This window comes from Mirounga leonina, unplaced genomic scaffold (assembly GCF_011800145.1).
Source record: "Mirounga leonina isolate KUSES-001 unplaced genomic scaffold, KU_Mleo_1.0 Mir_168, whole genome shotgun sequence".
Taxonomy (NCBI): Eukaryota; Metazoa; Chordata; class Mammalia; order Carnivora; family Phocidae; genus Mirounga; species Mirounga leonina.
Window position 1 is genome coordinate 37,666,048 of NW_023270426.1, and position 12,560 is coordinate 37,678,607.

At 37.0% G+C, this 12,560-nt stretch overlaps 1 protein-coding gene across 5 annotated transcripts in view; it reads left to right on the plus strand.

Annotated features, from left to right (window-relative positions):
* Nucleotides 1–12,560, plus strand: part of IPO11 (importin 11) — a 210,834-nt gene that overhangs the window by 163,849 nt on the left and 34,425 nt on the right. For all 5 annotated transcript variants that reach the window (XR_004680925.1, XR_004680924.1, XR_004680926.1 and 2 more), the window contains one exon: nt 5,898–5,993. Coding sequence is in view for 2 of the 5 variants with exons in the window: in XM_035014503.1 (XP_034870394.1) it covers nt 5,898–5,993 (96 nt within the window). In the remaining 3 variants the exon portion in view is untranslated. The remainder of the gene's footprint in view (nt 1–5,897; nt 5,994–12,560) is intronic.

A 12,560-nucleotide genomic window follows, 5' to 3' on the forward strand; every position in this document is an offset into this window, starting at 1 on the left:
GCAGTAAGCATCTGGGTGCATGTATCTTTTCAAAGTAGTGTTTTCATATTCTTCGGGTAAATAGCCAGTAGTGGTAATGGTAATTCCATTTTAATTTTTTGAGGAACCTCCATACTGTTTTCCACAGTGGCTGTACCAGTTTGCATTCCCATGAACAGTGCATAAGGATTCTTTTTTCTCCATATCCTTGCCAACACTTGTTTCTTGTGTTTTGATTTCAGCTGTGCTGACAGATGTGAAGTGATACCTCACTGTAGTTTTGATTTGCATTTCCCTGATGACAAGTGATGTTGAGCATCTTTTCACGTGTCTGTTGGCCATGTCTTTGGAGAAATGTCCGTGCATGTCTTGTGCCCATTTTTAATTGGATTCTTTTTTGGTGTTGAGTTGTATAAGTTCTTTATATATTTTGGGTACTAACCCTGTATTGGATATTTCATTTGCAAGTATCTTCTCCCATTCCGTAGGTTGCCTTTTAGTTTTGTTGATTGTTTCCTTCACTGTGCAGAAGCTTTTTTTTTTTTAATTTTTTTAGGTTTTTAGTTTATTATTTTTATGTTTGCTTTTGTTTCTTTTGCGTCAGGAGACTTATCTAGAAAAATGTTGGCTATAGTCGATGTCAGAGAAATTACTGCCTGTGCTCTCTTCAAGGATTTTTATGGTTTCAGGTCTCACATTTGGGTCCTTAATTCATTTTATTTTTGTGCATGGTGTGAAAAAGTGGCCTAGTTTCATGCTTTGTCATGTAGCTGTCCATTTTTCCCATTTACATTTTTTTGAAGAGACTGCTCTTTTCACATTGCATATTCTTGGAGGTGGCCATTTTTTAAATCTCCAGAGCTTACCATAATGTCTGACACATTTTATGGACTCATAAAATGTTGACTAAAATGAATGAATGTAACCTTGGTGACCAATTCACCAGGAAGGTTTGGCAAGGGTAATATGACACTCTAATCACTTATTTTTTTGTAAATAAATTGGTATCCTGGTATAAGCCCACCTTTTATTAATACTCATTGAGCCAGTCTTCTGAAATCTGACCTTAGGACTATAACAAAATGTAAAGTTTGGGCTGGAATAATCAATAATCAGCTTTTTATTTTTTAACCTCTTAAGTTTCGATTTACCTACTGTGCTATGGAAGCTGTATAGAGACTAGCAGGGAGTTTAGCTATTCCTTTCAGGACTCTAGATTGCTGCCTCCTACTTAATATGAACTGTCTCTTCTTAGTAAGCACAGATTTGAGAGGTTAAGAACCAAGTGAGATTTAAAATTACATAGTTTCCCCTGGCTGCCTTCACTTCTTCCACATTATATACCAGATTTGACTGATGTGCGCGAGAGGACATTAAAAGATGACACACTGAGAAGAATGTTTATAAAGTGTTAACTCAGAACTCAATATGTAGCACATATGGAAGAGAAAAACGGGTTGTTTTTTATTTAAAAAACAGAACAATGGGGCATCTGGGTGGCTTAGTTGGTTAAGTGTCCTGTCCGACTGTTGATTTCAGCTCAGGTCATGATCTCAGGGTTGTGAGATCCAGCCTCATGTCGAGCTCTGTGCTGGGCGTGGAGTCTGCTTGAGATTCTCACTCTCTCTCCCCCTCTGCCCTGCCTCACTGTTCTCTTGCTTGCTCTCTTAAAAAACCAAAACCAAAACAAAACCCCAAAAACAAAAAAACACCTAATTCTTGTCTTTTGTTTAGAGACGTAATATATATAAGATTAAGGAGAATGCCTTTTCTCCTCCAAACCTATTTCTATTTCATTTCTGGTTTATAGCTCTCATTTGATTTGTTTCCATTTTAAATGTCTGATCACATTTTAAAGCATTTAATTCAGAAAGATTATATATTATCGGAAAACAAGATTGATTCTTAATTTGTAAAAGATAAGGGTTGAGAGAGAGTATTATGTGACTAAAAAGTGAAGTGATTATTTGATTAATATTCAAAACTTTATAAAAATACCGTGGGTAAAAAAAAACTATTTTAAAAGCTTCATTTTAAAATGTTATATTTAGGGGCACCTGGGTGGTTCAGTTGGTTAAGCAACTGCCTTCAGCTCAGGTCATGACCCTGGGGTCCTGGGATCGAGTCCCGTGTCGGGCTCCCTGCTGGGTGGAAAGCCTGCTTCTTCCTCTCTCTCTGCCTGCCACTCCCCCTGCTTGTGTGCACTCTCTCTCTCTTTCTGTCAAATAAATAAAATCTTTAAAAAAAATAAAATAAAATGTTAATATTTACACATTTGGAGGGAGCATTTTTATAATAACTTTAAAAAGAAAAAAATTTTTAACTTCTTAATGCTTATTTACTTTAAATAAATATGTGTTGTGCATGCTGGGAAGTACAAGCCTTTCTTGGCTTTTTGTTATCCCTATTATTTGGGGGTACTTTCCCCAAACAACTGTAATGAGTGGAATTGAGGTGCATCTTTTTGTGTTTTTTGTTTTTTGGTTTTTTTTCAAACTTCAGTGCTTTGAAGAGAATTTCTGTGTAACTTCTTTTACTGATCCCAGAACATGGCATGTATACTCCCATTTCTCCTCTTCAGTCCTTCCTTCTCCCTTTTGAGAGTCACCTCTTCCCATCTTCCCATTCAAAGCCAGCTCCTGGACCTTTCTACTCTGGGCTGTAGTCATTTTCCCCTTTTCCACACTTGAAGTCTGTGGTCACCCCCTCTGGTGCAAGCACGGTTTTCCCTGTCTGCTGGAATTTCATCCCTCTCCCATACCTACATCTCTGCTTCTGTTGTCCTTCTATGCAGAATGAGTCACATCCCAATGAGAAACAGTGACTGCCCACTGATGGAGGTTGCCTCACTTCCCTTACCCCTACTAGACAGTCACGTGTCCAAGCCCCTCAGCCGGTAGAGCTAGAAATCCCACTGGAGGTCGGGGAGGGAACAGGGCAGGTGAACCCCACTGATCACATGACTGACTTCTCCTCCAAGCCTGGATAGGCATGTACAAGCCGAGCAGAGTTTGCACCTGTATCCTCTGGCCTGTCCCAGTCTGCTTCCATGAATATCATTTTCCATTCTTTATTCTAATTTTCTTAACACTTCTTATTGTCAGTCATTGACTATTTCTAGCTCTTGGCTTTACATAAATCTCAGGTTCCCGAACTCATTAGATTTCTCTCAGAACTTTCCAAGCTGTATTTTGGTTTCAGCAGTGTCCTCTAAACAAAATCACCATTCATGAGAAAGGGGTGAAGGTAAGCCTTTTGGCAAGAATTGTGTAGTCATTCACTAGTTTACCCTATTCATGCAGCAGCTTGATTATCAAAATCTGTCCTCAGCCTTGAAGGCTCAGTGTGGTGAATGTGCATGTCTATAGAGTTCAGTGTTTTAAAACTGTATCCTTTATTCAGCATATTGCTAATTACTTTTTCCTACTTATGGCAGAGGTAGAACTTTCTACCTTGTCAGAAACATGTGCCTGTGGTGGTAGCATCATCATTGATCAATACGATAATTTGTAGTAAAGCCTATAATCAAGTGAACTGATTGTCAAATATATACCGTTTTTTTCCCCTCTCTTCTACATTCCCTCCTAATTAACCTTCATCCACCTCGTAGACCGTGGTCACACTCAGATTGCCAGATATGTATCAGGAAGATTGATACTCAGTTTTTTTAGAAAATACACTGTACTCAGAATTCTGTTCCACTGATTTCTTATGAAATTACTGGTTTTCCTAAAAGGGATTGATGCTTGGAGGTGATATGAGTAGAGAAGGCAGCTGTCTGCCTGGATTGTCCCTAAAAAATCCTGACAAAAAGGCCTGGTAAACAGCTGTGTTCTGGAGGATTTTTGTCTTTTTCAGCCAGTCAAGATCGTTGTTGATAGCTATCTGGGATGCTCCTGTATTAAAAAGGAATTTCAGAACCTGTCTGCCTTAGCAAGCTATAATGGATTAGTGGCAAATTCCTCTGCAGTAGGAAGTGACAATGTCTATATTCCCTCCACGTATCTGTCATACTTCAGTCCAGCCTTCATTTTACTGACAAGGAGACCAACATCTGGAGAACTGAATTAACTTCAGTGGGATCACAGTTAGTGGGTGAAATTTTAGGCACGATTTTGGTTTCCTAGTTTTTCTTCTTGGGTGTTGTTCCCTGAACTGAATAAAGTAGATTGTGTGTGTCTTTCTTGAAAGATTTTTTTGTTCTTGTATAAAGGAAATGCAGTGACTTAAAAAATATTTACTACTGCAGTAGGATGTTATTAAGATGATACATTAAGATGTATCAGAATATCAACTAGTTATTATTTTGCCCAACTGATGATTTAGTTGTCTAAAATCTGATCACATTTGAATGTACAGACAAAACATTTGACTTTATAAAGGTGGGAACCTGACCCAAAATATGGTAAGTTGGGTACTTCTTTACTGAACATTTAAAAAAATAATCATCCATGTTAATGCAGAATGAGAAACATAGTATGTCTCTTGTAGGAATGATTCTAGAACGTCCCTGGAGATAAGAGTTATAATTTATTCAGTTAGTTTTAAATTCAAAAAGTATAATTTCGTGTTTCAGTGGATGGTTAAGTACTTCCACTTTTTAAAAGTCAGATTCTTGTTAAAGTACACTTACTTAAAACTCCTTAAGCATAAAGTTTTCACACATGTACACAGTGTATAACCACTACCATAGTCAATATAGAACACTCCCGTCACCCCAGAAAGTTCCCTTGTGTCCCTTTCTCTAGCAACCACTGAACAAATAATTTTCACTTTCCAGAAAGTCACATAAATGGACTCATACAGTATGTAGCATTTTGAGTCAGTTTTATTTCTCTTAGCATAATGTTTTTGAGATTTATCCATGTTGTTGCATGTATCTTTAGTTCCTTTTTATTGCTGACAACCATTTCGTTGAGTAAGTATCCCACAGTTTGTTTAGCCATTCACTAGTTGATAGACATTTGGGTCATTTGCAGTTGTGAATTACTATGAATAAAAGCTACCATAAATACTTACATACAGATCTGAGGCTACTTGTTTTGGTGTTGGGTAAATATGTGGGAATGGGGTTGCTGAGTTGTGTGGAGTGTGTTAATTTTATAAAAACTGCTGGTGTGTTTTCTAAAATGGATATGCCGTTTTTTTATCCTCAATAGCTGTGATTGAGAAGTACTGTTGTTTTTCATCTTTGTCAGCAGTTGGTATTGTTAGTCTTCTAAATTTAACTTTTAATTAAAATGTCATTTTGGTTTTAATTTGCATTTCTCTGATAACTAGTAACGTTGAGCGTATTTTCAGGTACTCATATACCATCTTTATATCTTGTTCAGTGAAGTGTCTTGAAGTTTTTGCCAATTTTTAAATTGAGTAGTCTTTTTTTTTTGGTGCAAATAGGGTGGTTTTGTTAAAGCACGGGGACAGGACCCATGGGCAGAAAGAACTGCAGAGTTATCTTCTTGAGCTTTTAGAGTTCTTTATGTGTTCTGGATTCAGGTGCTTTCTCAGACATGTTTTACAAATATTTTTTCCCAGTCTATGGCTTGTCTTGTTTTTCTTGGCATTATCTTCAGAAGAGTAGAGATTTTTAATCTTCAACATTTTTGTATCTTTATCTTCTTAGTTATAAAATCAACTCACATTTATTATAATAAGTTAAAGAATGTTAAAATACATTTTTCCTTTCGGATCTACCTTTTTGGTATTTAAACACTAACACTCTAGTGAAAGAGAAAATTTTAATGTTATGTGCAAAGGTAAAATTTCTGCTACAAGAAACATATTTTGAAAGTTTCCTTTGTATCCTAGAAGTAAAATTTCTCTTCATGTTTAAGGGGGTAATTAGAAAAAGAAAAAGAAAAAAGAATAACCTGTTAAAATACTCCAGTTCAATCTGTTTTGCTTTTCTTTTATTTTAGTGTCATCCAGGATAAATTCTGTGGGATTATAAACATCTCAGTGGAAGGCCTACATGATGTCATGACAGAAGATCCTGAAACAGGAACTTATAAAGAGTAGGTGGATCATTTAATTAATTGCACTTGATCTGGGGTGGAGTGTGTGTGGGGGGGTAATTAATTATGTCCTGCATGATTTTTGTTCACTACTACCATATAAACACAGTGTGGTGACTGTTTAAATTTTGTCTTTTATAAAGAAAATTTTGTATTTGTTTTGCCTCTAATTAGTTTGATCTTGAGATCACCTTTAATTTATTAAAGTGAAATGACAAATTGGACTTCTTTAGTTTAATAATAATTTTATGATTTGACATTAGGTTTTTCTGTTAGCATGTAAATGCCTTTTTTAAGATGTTTTGAATATATTCTTTTTTTTCAATTAACAAAGTTCCCCTGCCCATTAGGCAAGTTATGGGGAAAAGTGGATTGGTAAACATCCTGTATTTGTATTTGCCTGATAGAAGCATCCCTGGCACCTTTACATATTAGAGTCACTTGGTACTTGACCAGTTTTAAGAGAATGGTTAAAATGACATTTTTTGTGAGAATAGTTAAAATCATGTCATACCTCTAGAACTATTAATTTGAAATTTCATTTCATTGCATCCTTTTATAGGTAGTAGAATTGCTGTACCTTTTCTCTTATTATTGTTAATAAAGGGCATGTGTTAAATTACGATAAGCAAGACTTAATGAGATTTGAGGCCGCTTGACTTTACATCAATAGTATACTGAGCCTGTTTTCTTTGTTCTTTAAAAAGAATCTGTAGAATGGGGCGCCTGGGTGGCTCAGTCGTTAAGCATCTGCCTTCGGCTCAGGTCATGATCCCGGGGTCCTGGGATCGAGCCCCGCATCGGGCTCTCTGCTCGGCGGGAAGCCTGCTTCTCCCTCTCCCACTCCCCCTGCTTGTGTTCCCTCTCTCGCCATGTCTCGCTCTGTCAAATAAATAAATAAAATCTTAAAAAAAAAAAAAAGAATCTGTAGGAAATGGGAAAGATTGCCGTTTGAATCCTATTCTGTTGAAAACATGGAAAGCAAATTTATATTGTTGCATCTTATTAAACATACGTAGATATGATGTGTCCGGCATATAAGTTTGCCTTCAAGAATATAGGAGTTCAGATGAGGTAGAAACTTCACACTTCTGGGATAGCTGGGTGGCTCAGTTGGTTAAGCGTCTGCCTTTGGCTCAGGTCATGATCCCAGGATCCTGGGATTGAGTCCTGCTTTGGGCTCCTTGCTCAGCGGGAAGCCTGCTTCTCCCTCTCCCACTCCCCCTGCTTGTGTATGTTCTCTCTCTCTCTCTCTGACAAATAAAATCTTAAAAAAAAACAAAACAAGAAACTTCACACTTCTCTGATTACAACCAAAATAAGAAACCATGCGTACGTGTAGGCAGTTTTTTCCAGGTTTTTATAAAGTTAACATAGGGTTTATGGCATGTGACTATAAATACTGTGTATTTATGCATAATATGTGACAAAGTTTACAACTGTTTGTGAAATATTTAGGATATAATCAAATGTTCCTCGTCCTCTAGAGTATATAATTTAGGGGAAGGATGTGTCTAATAGCATAATGAAAACACTAGTAATGAGTAAAGGCAATTACGTATGTTTTGAACAAAGCACACAAAACAGTAGAATTTTAACTTGTGCTCCAATAGAGGAAAAAAGAGGCACTGTGTGTTAGAGTCTTCAGGAAGGGATAGGACTTAGGATATAGGAAATGGACATAAATATAGCATGGTCTAAGAGGAAGGGATGAGAGTCAGGAAGTTGTTAGAAATAAAGTTTAGAAATAGTGTAGTTTCATAGGCTCGGAAAAGTGCAGTGACACAGCAGATGAGTAGAGGAGTCAAGACTAGAACCATGGTGTTTTGACTCGTGATGCCAAGCTCAGCCAGGGAGAAAGTTTTGGTTTGGAAGAGGAAAATGTTGGGCATAAGGAAAGCAGACTGACTAGGAGACCATTATTGGGATCCATACTACAAAGGCCTAGATTTGGTGCCTGGGTAGCTGGCACATAAAACCACTGTTTTCTTCCCCAGAATTGTTTGGTCACTGCTTTTTACCCTGGGGTGGTATTTGGCATGTGGAAACACAGTGGAGAAACTATTTTCCTAACTTTTCTAGGTTTTCTACGAGAGGTTAGACTGGATCTGTGATAATCTTCCTACTCTGTAATTCTGTGAACTGCATGGAGTTCTTTTTTTTTTTTTTTGTAAACTATGTGGAGTTCTAAAAATTACAGTCCATCAGACTGTAAGGTATAAATAGACTTTCAGAAAAGGGCACTCAAGAAACATAAAATATTTACTTATGTAGCTAACTTATCCTCCAGCTTCCCCTTCCTGTTTATTGGAACAGTTTATTCAAAGAAAGTTAATATTTTTAGTTCTATTGAATTCCTATTGTATTCTCAGTATAGAATAAATTAGAGCAAAGGAAGAAAACCCTGGGTTTGTTTTTTTTTTACCTCTATAAGTAGTATATTAGGGTTTTCCATATAGACAGAGCCAATAGAAGTTTTTTTTATATATATGTGTATAAAGGGAGAGAGCATGCCAGAGAGAGAGAGATACTTATATTTATGTTATATATTTATAATAACATAAATATAAATAGATTTATTTATAAAAAGTTGACTCATGCAATTATGGAGGCTGAGAAGTCCTAAGATCTCCAATTGGCAAACCAGAGTATAGTTTTAGTCCAAGTCCAAAGTCCAAAGGCCTAAAAGTAGGAGAGCCAGTGGTGTTAAGTTTTAGTCTGAGTCACAGAGCCAGAGAAGACTAATGTTCCAACTAAAAGGCAGAGAGTGAATTCCCTTTTAATTAGACCTTTTGTTCTATTCAGACCTTCAACTGATTGAGACTCACGCACACTGGGGAGGGCAATCTGTGGTACTCACTGTACAAATTCACATGTTAATCTCCTCTAGAAACACCCAGAATAATATTAACCAATTATCTGGGCATTCTGTGGTCCAGTCCAGGTGTTATATTTAACCACAGTAATGAAGCCTGGTTGACAGCTCATCTCTTTATTCAGACTTGTTTATGCCATACATTTTGCTGTATGAGGAAGCAGCTGAGGCTCTGTCCTGAAGTTCACTACCTAGAAGGGGAAATGGGGACCAGTGGAGCAATGCCAGCTACAGAAGAAGGAAGGTTTTGGGGAAACTGCAAATAACTTATGAGAGTATGTAGTGGATTAGAGCCAACTAGTAAAGTAGCTTGAAAAGGAATTTGGACTAGCTTGTATAGTCAGTGGAGGTTCATGTGGCAGTTTTAAAGTGTGGAAGTACGAAGAACAGGTTTATATGTCAGGAGAGTCACTTGAGTGCATTATGGAGGACGACAGCGAGGGGTGGAAAGGCTCACACTGAGTGGTCTTGGACCGTTGAAACCACCTGGGATGCTTGTTAAAAATGCATATTTCCCTTCCCCAGTCCAGACCCCTTATATCAGAATCTTTGGGGCTATGGCAGTAGAACCTGCCTTGTAAACAGGAACCCTAGATGATTCACATGCCCTTTAAAAATTGAGAATGTACTGCCTGGGAAATGGAGAAGCCCTTCAGGTAGCTGTTCTACTAGTGCTGATAGGAGTTTGAGATAGATTGTGGAGGAAGGATTGGCAGGAAATGATGACAGGTGGGTGTGGCTAGAGAGTTACAAGTATTTATAGTTTGGGGGACATGACATACATAAATTTTTAAGATACTGGTGCTTACACCTAACAACCTATGTCTATTTTTATGCTTTAATATGTCTTCATAACTGTATTCTCATAGGCTTTTAAAAATTAAATGTAACATTTTATGTGGGGAAAAATGGAGGTGAGTTTTTATCTTAAGATGGACTTTTTTTTTTTTTTTTTGTAGTAGAAAAGTTTTTCTTCCAAGATAAATGGGTAGTTAACAGTTGACTGTTACTGATCTTGATACTGGTATTTCTTAAGAATGGTATATAAAATGAATCCATTTAGAAGAAAGAAGAGTTCTATTTTCAGAGTTTAAGAATCTGGATTTTTTTTTTCTTTTTTTAAATTGAAGTATAACTGACATATGTAATATTATATTTAGTTTTAGGTGTACAACATAATGATTCAGTATTTGTGTTTATTGTGAAATGGTCAACACAGTAAGTCTAGTTAACATCCATCACCGTCCATAGTTAATAAATTTTTTTTTCTTGTAATGAGAATTTTTAAGGTTAATTCTCTAAGCACCTTTCAAATATGCAATAGAGTGTTACTAACTATAGTTACTGTGCTATATATTATATCTCCATGACTTATTTTATACCTGGAAGTTTGCATCATTGACCCCTTTTACCCATTTTGTCCACCCCCCACCACTCTCCCAACTCTGGGAACCACTGTTCTGTTCTCTCTCTGAATTTTGTCTTTAGTTTGATGTAGAGTTCCACATGTGTATTTTTACTTTTGTTGCCTTTGCTTTGGCGTCAGGTCAAAAAAATCATCACCCGAAGACTGATGTCAGGAGCTTACCACTTAAGTTTTCTTTTAGGGGTTTGATGGTTTCAGGTCTTACATTCAAGTCTTTAACCCATTTGGAGTTAATTTTTGTGTAAGGTGTAAGATAGTGGTCCAGTTTCATTCTTTTGCATTGATTTCTTTATATGTTTGTATTTTGGTTGGGGTACAGTTAATTCATTAAGCCAGGAAAATAGATTAGTGAGGCTTGAGATTTGCCTTCTACTTGTCTTCGGTTAGAGTGGTTTTCCTTTCTTCCCTGAAGTAATATTTTGTTTTTAGGCAAATTGGGAAGTGAAATTGACAAACCCCTTGCCAAAGTTTGGGAAGTACAAAGAAAGGATTCAGCCAGCAGTTTCATGTATAAGCGTCTAGAATTTCTTAAACGTAGTTCTGTAGAAAGCAGTCATGGTTAGCGGAGTAAGATTGCCATGGTGCCTGTCAAGCTGCTGTCACTAGGGCTGGGGTCAGCTTTTTTTTTTTTTTTTTTAAAGATTTTATTTATTTATTTGAGAGAGAGCACATGAGAGGGGGGAGGGCCAGAGGGAGAAGCACACTCCCCGCCGAGCAGGGAGCCCGATGCGGGACTCGATCCCAGGACTCCAGGATCATGACCTGAGCCGAAGGCAGTCGCTTAACCAACTGAGCCACCCAGGTGCCCGTGGGGTCAGCTTTCATTGAAGCGGACGGGGACATGGATGCACATAGAGGCATGGGAAAGGAGGGTGCTGGGCACATTCGGGGTACTTCGGGAAGGAGGATGGTTACACAACCAACCAAAGTGTCCATTGCAGAGACAGTTGAATAATGCTGTCAGTTCTAGTTTTATTGTGACTTTCCGAAGTGAGTTTGTTTAGATTAAATGAAAGGTTTTATTGCATGTACCTTTTAAATTAGAAATAATTTAAAGGGTTTCATGTTGCATGCTAACACTATTGGTTGTGTTTCATTGGTTAGAGTTTCTTGTTGGGAAAGATTCTAATTTTTAAGTGGCTAGAGTGCCTGGATCTGTTTAGTGAGTGGGAGTAGCACGTGAGAAGGTCTGGCTGCCTAGGTTCACATATTAGTTGTCACTAGTTTAGACTATTTTATTATTATTCTTATTACATTCATTGCATACATATTTTAGCTTATTAGAAATCTATTAATTCCCACCATGCCTTTTATGTAAAAAATGATTCCCTATCTTTAATGTTTGTCAAAAAAATAAGATTTGACTTTTAATTGGAAACCTACCTTCAGGAGAGAATTTCATCTTTAGGTTTTTCAAATTCATTTTTTTTCTCTCAATTTATACCTTCCAGAGACCCAAGTGAATGCAGTTTACAGAATTGCAGAGGAAAAATATTCTGCCCTCTCAATAATTTTGGTCTCTGTAAAAAAATTATATGTGTAAATGTATATTTATATGCAGAATATACTCCGCATTATATATGTGATAAATCATTTAATTTAGGGAGAGGAGAAAGAGAGTTTTTACTATTCAAATGAGTTAACAGATTTAGGAATGTGGTGAAGGAATTTCATGCAACATAAAGCGTACTTTCTTGGAGATCCAAATTCACTGCAGTTAGAATTCAAATCTGCAGCCGGCATAAAATAGCAAGTATGAAGGAACTCCTTATTATTCAGTTCTAAAATATAAAGTGGGATTTAGATTGTTTTCTAGACATTTCATTTTACTAAATAACGTTACTTTTTAGTAATATTATTACTAAATAATAATATAATTTCTCACTTAGTGCCAGAATCCCTTGGCCAACTAGTTGTGCTATATCGTATTAGATCATGGTGGATGAAAGCATTGCAGTGTCAGGAGGTTAAGACCATGCAGTGGGTTAGGAATTAAGCTCTTGCTGTTTCTGACTGAATGCACCAGTATGCACTGACTGGGTCAGAAGTAGTTGTTTCGAAAAGTTGATGTTTTTAATGCTGGGGAATAGGGGGAAAGGGACGCTCATATCTGCTGCAGGAGTGAGCCTGATCAAGTTTCTGGTGTCAGCACTTGTCTTTAACCTTGAATTAAAAGTTATTTACACAGCTGAGTCAGGAGTTATGTTTCCTCTGTACTTGCTACAAAACATAAGAGAAACCAAGCTTTCTTTGCCACAGTTTATTG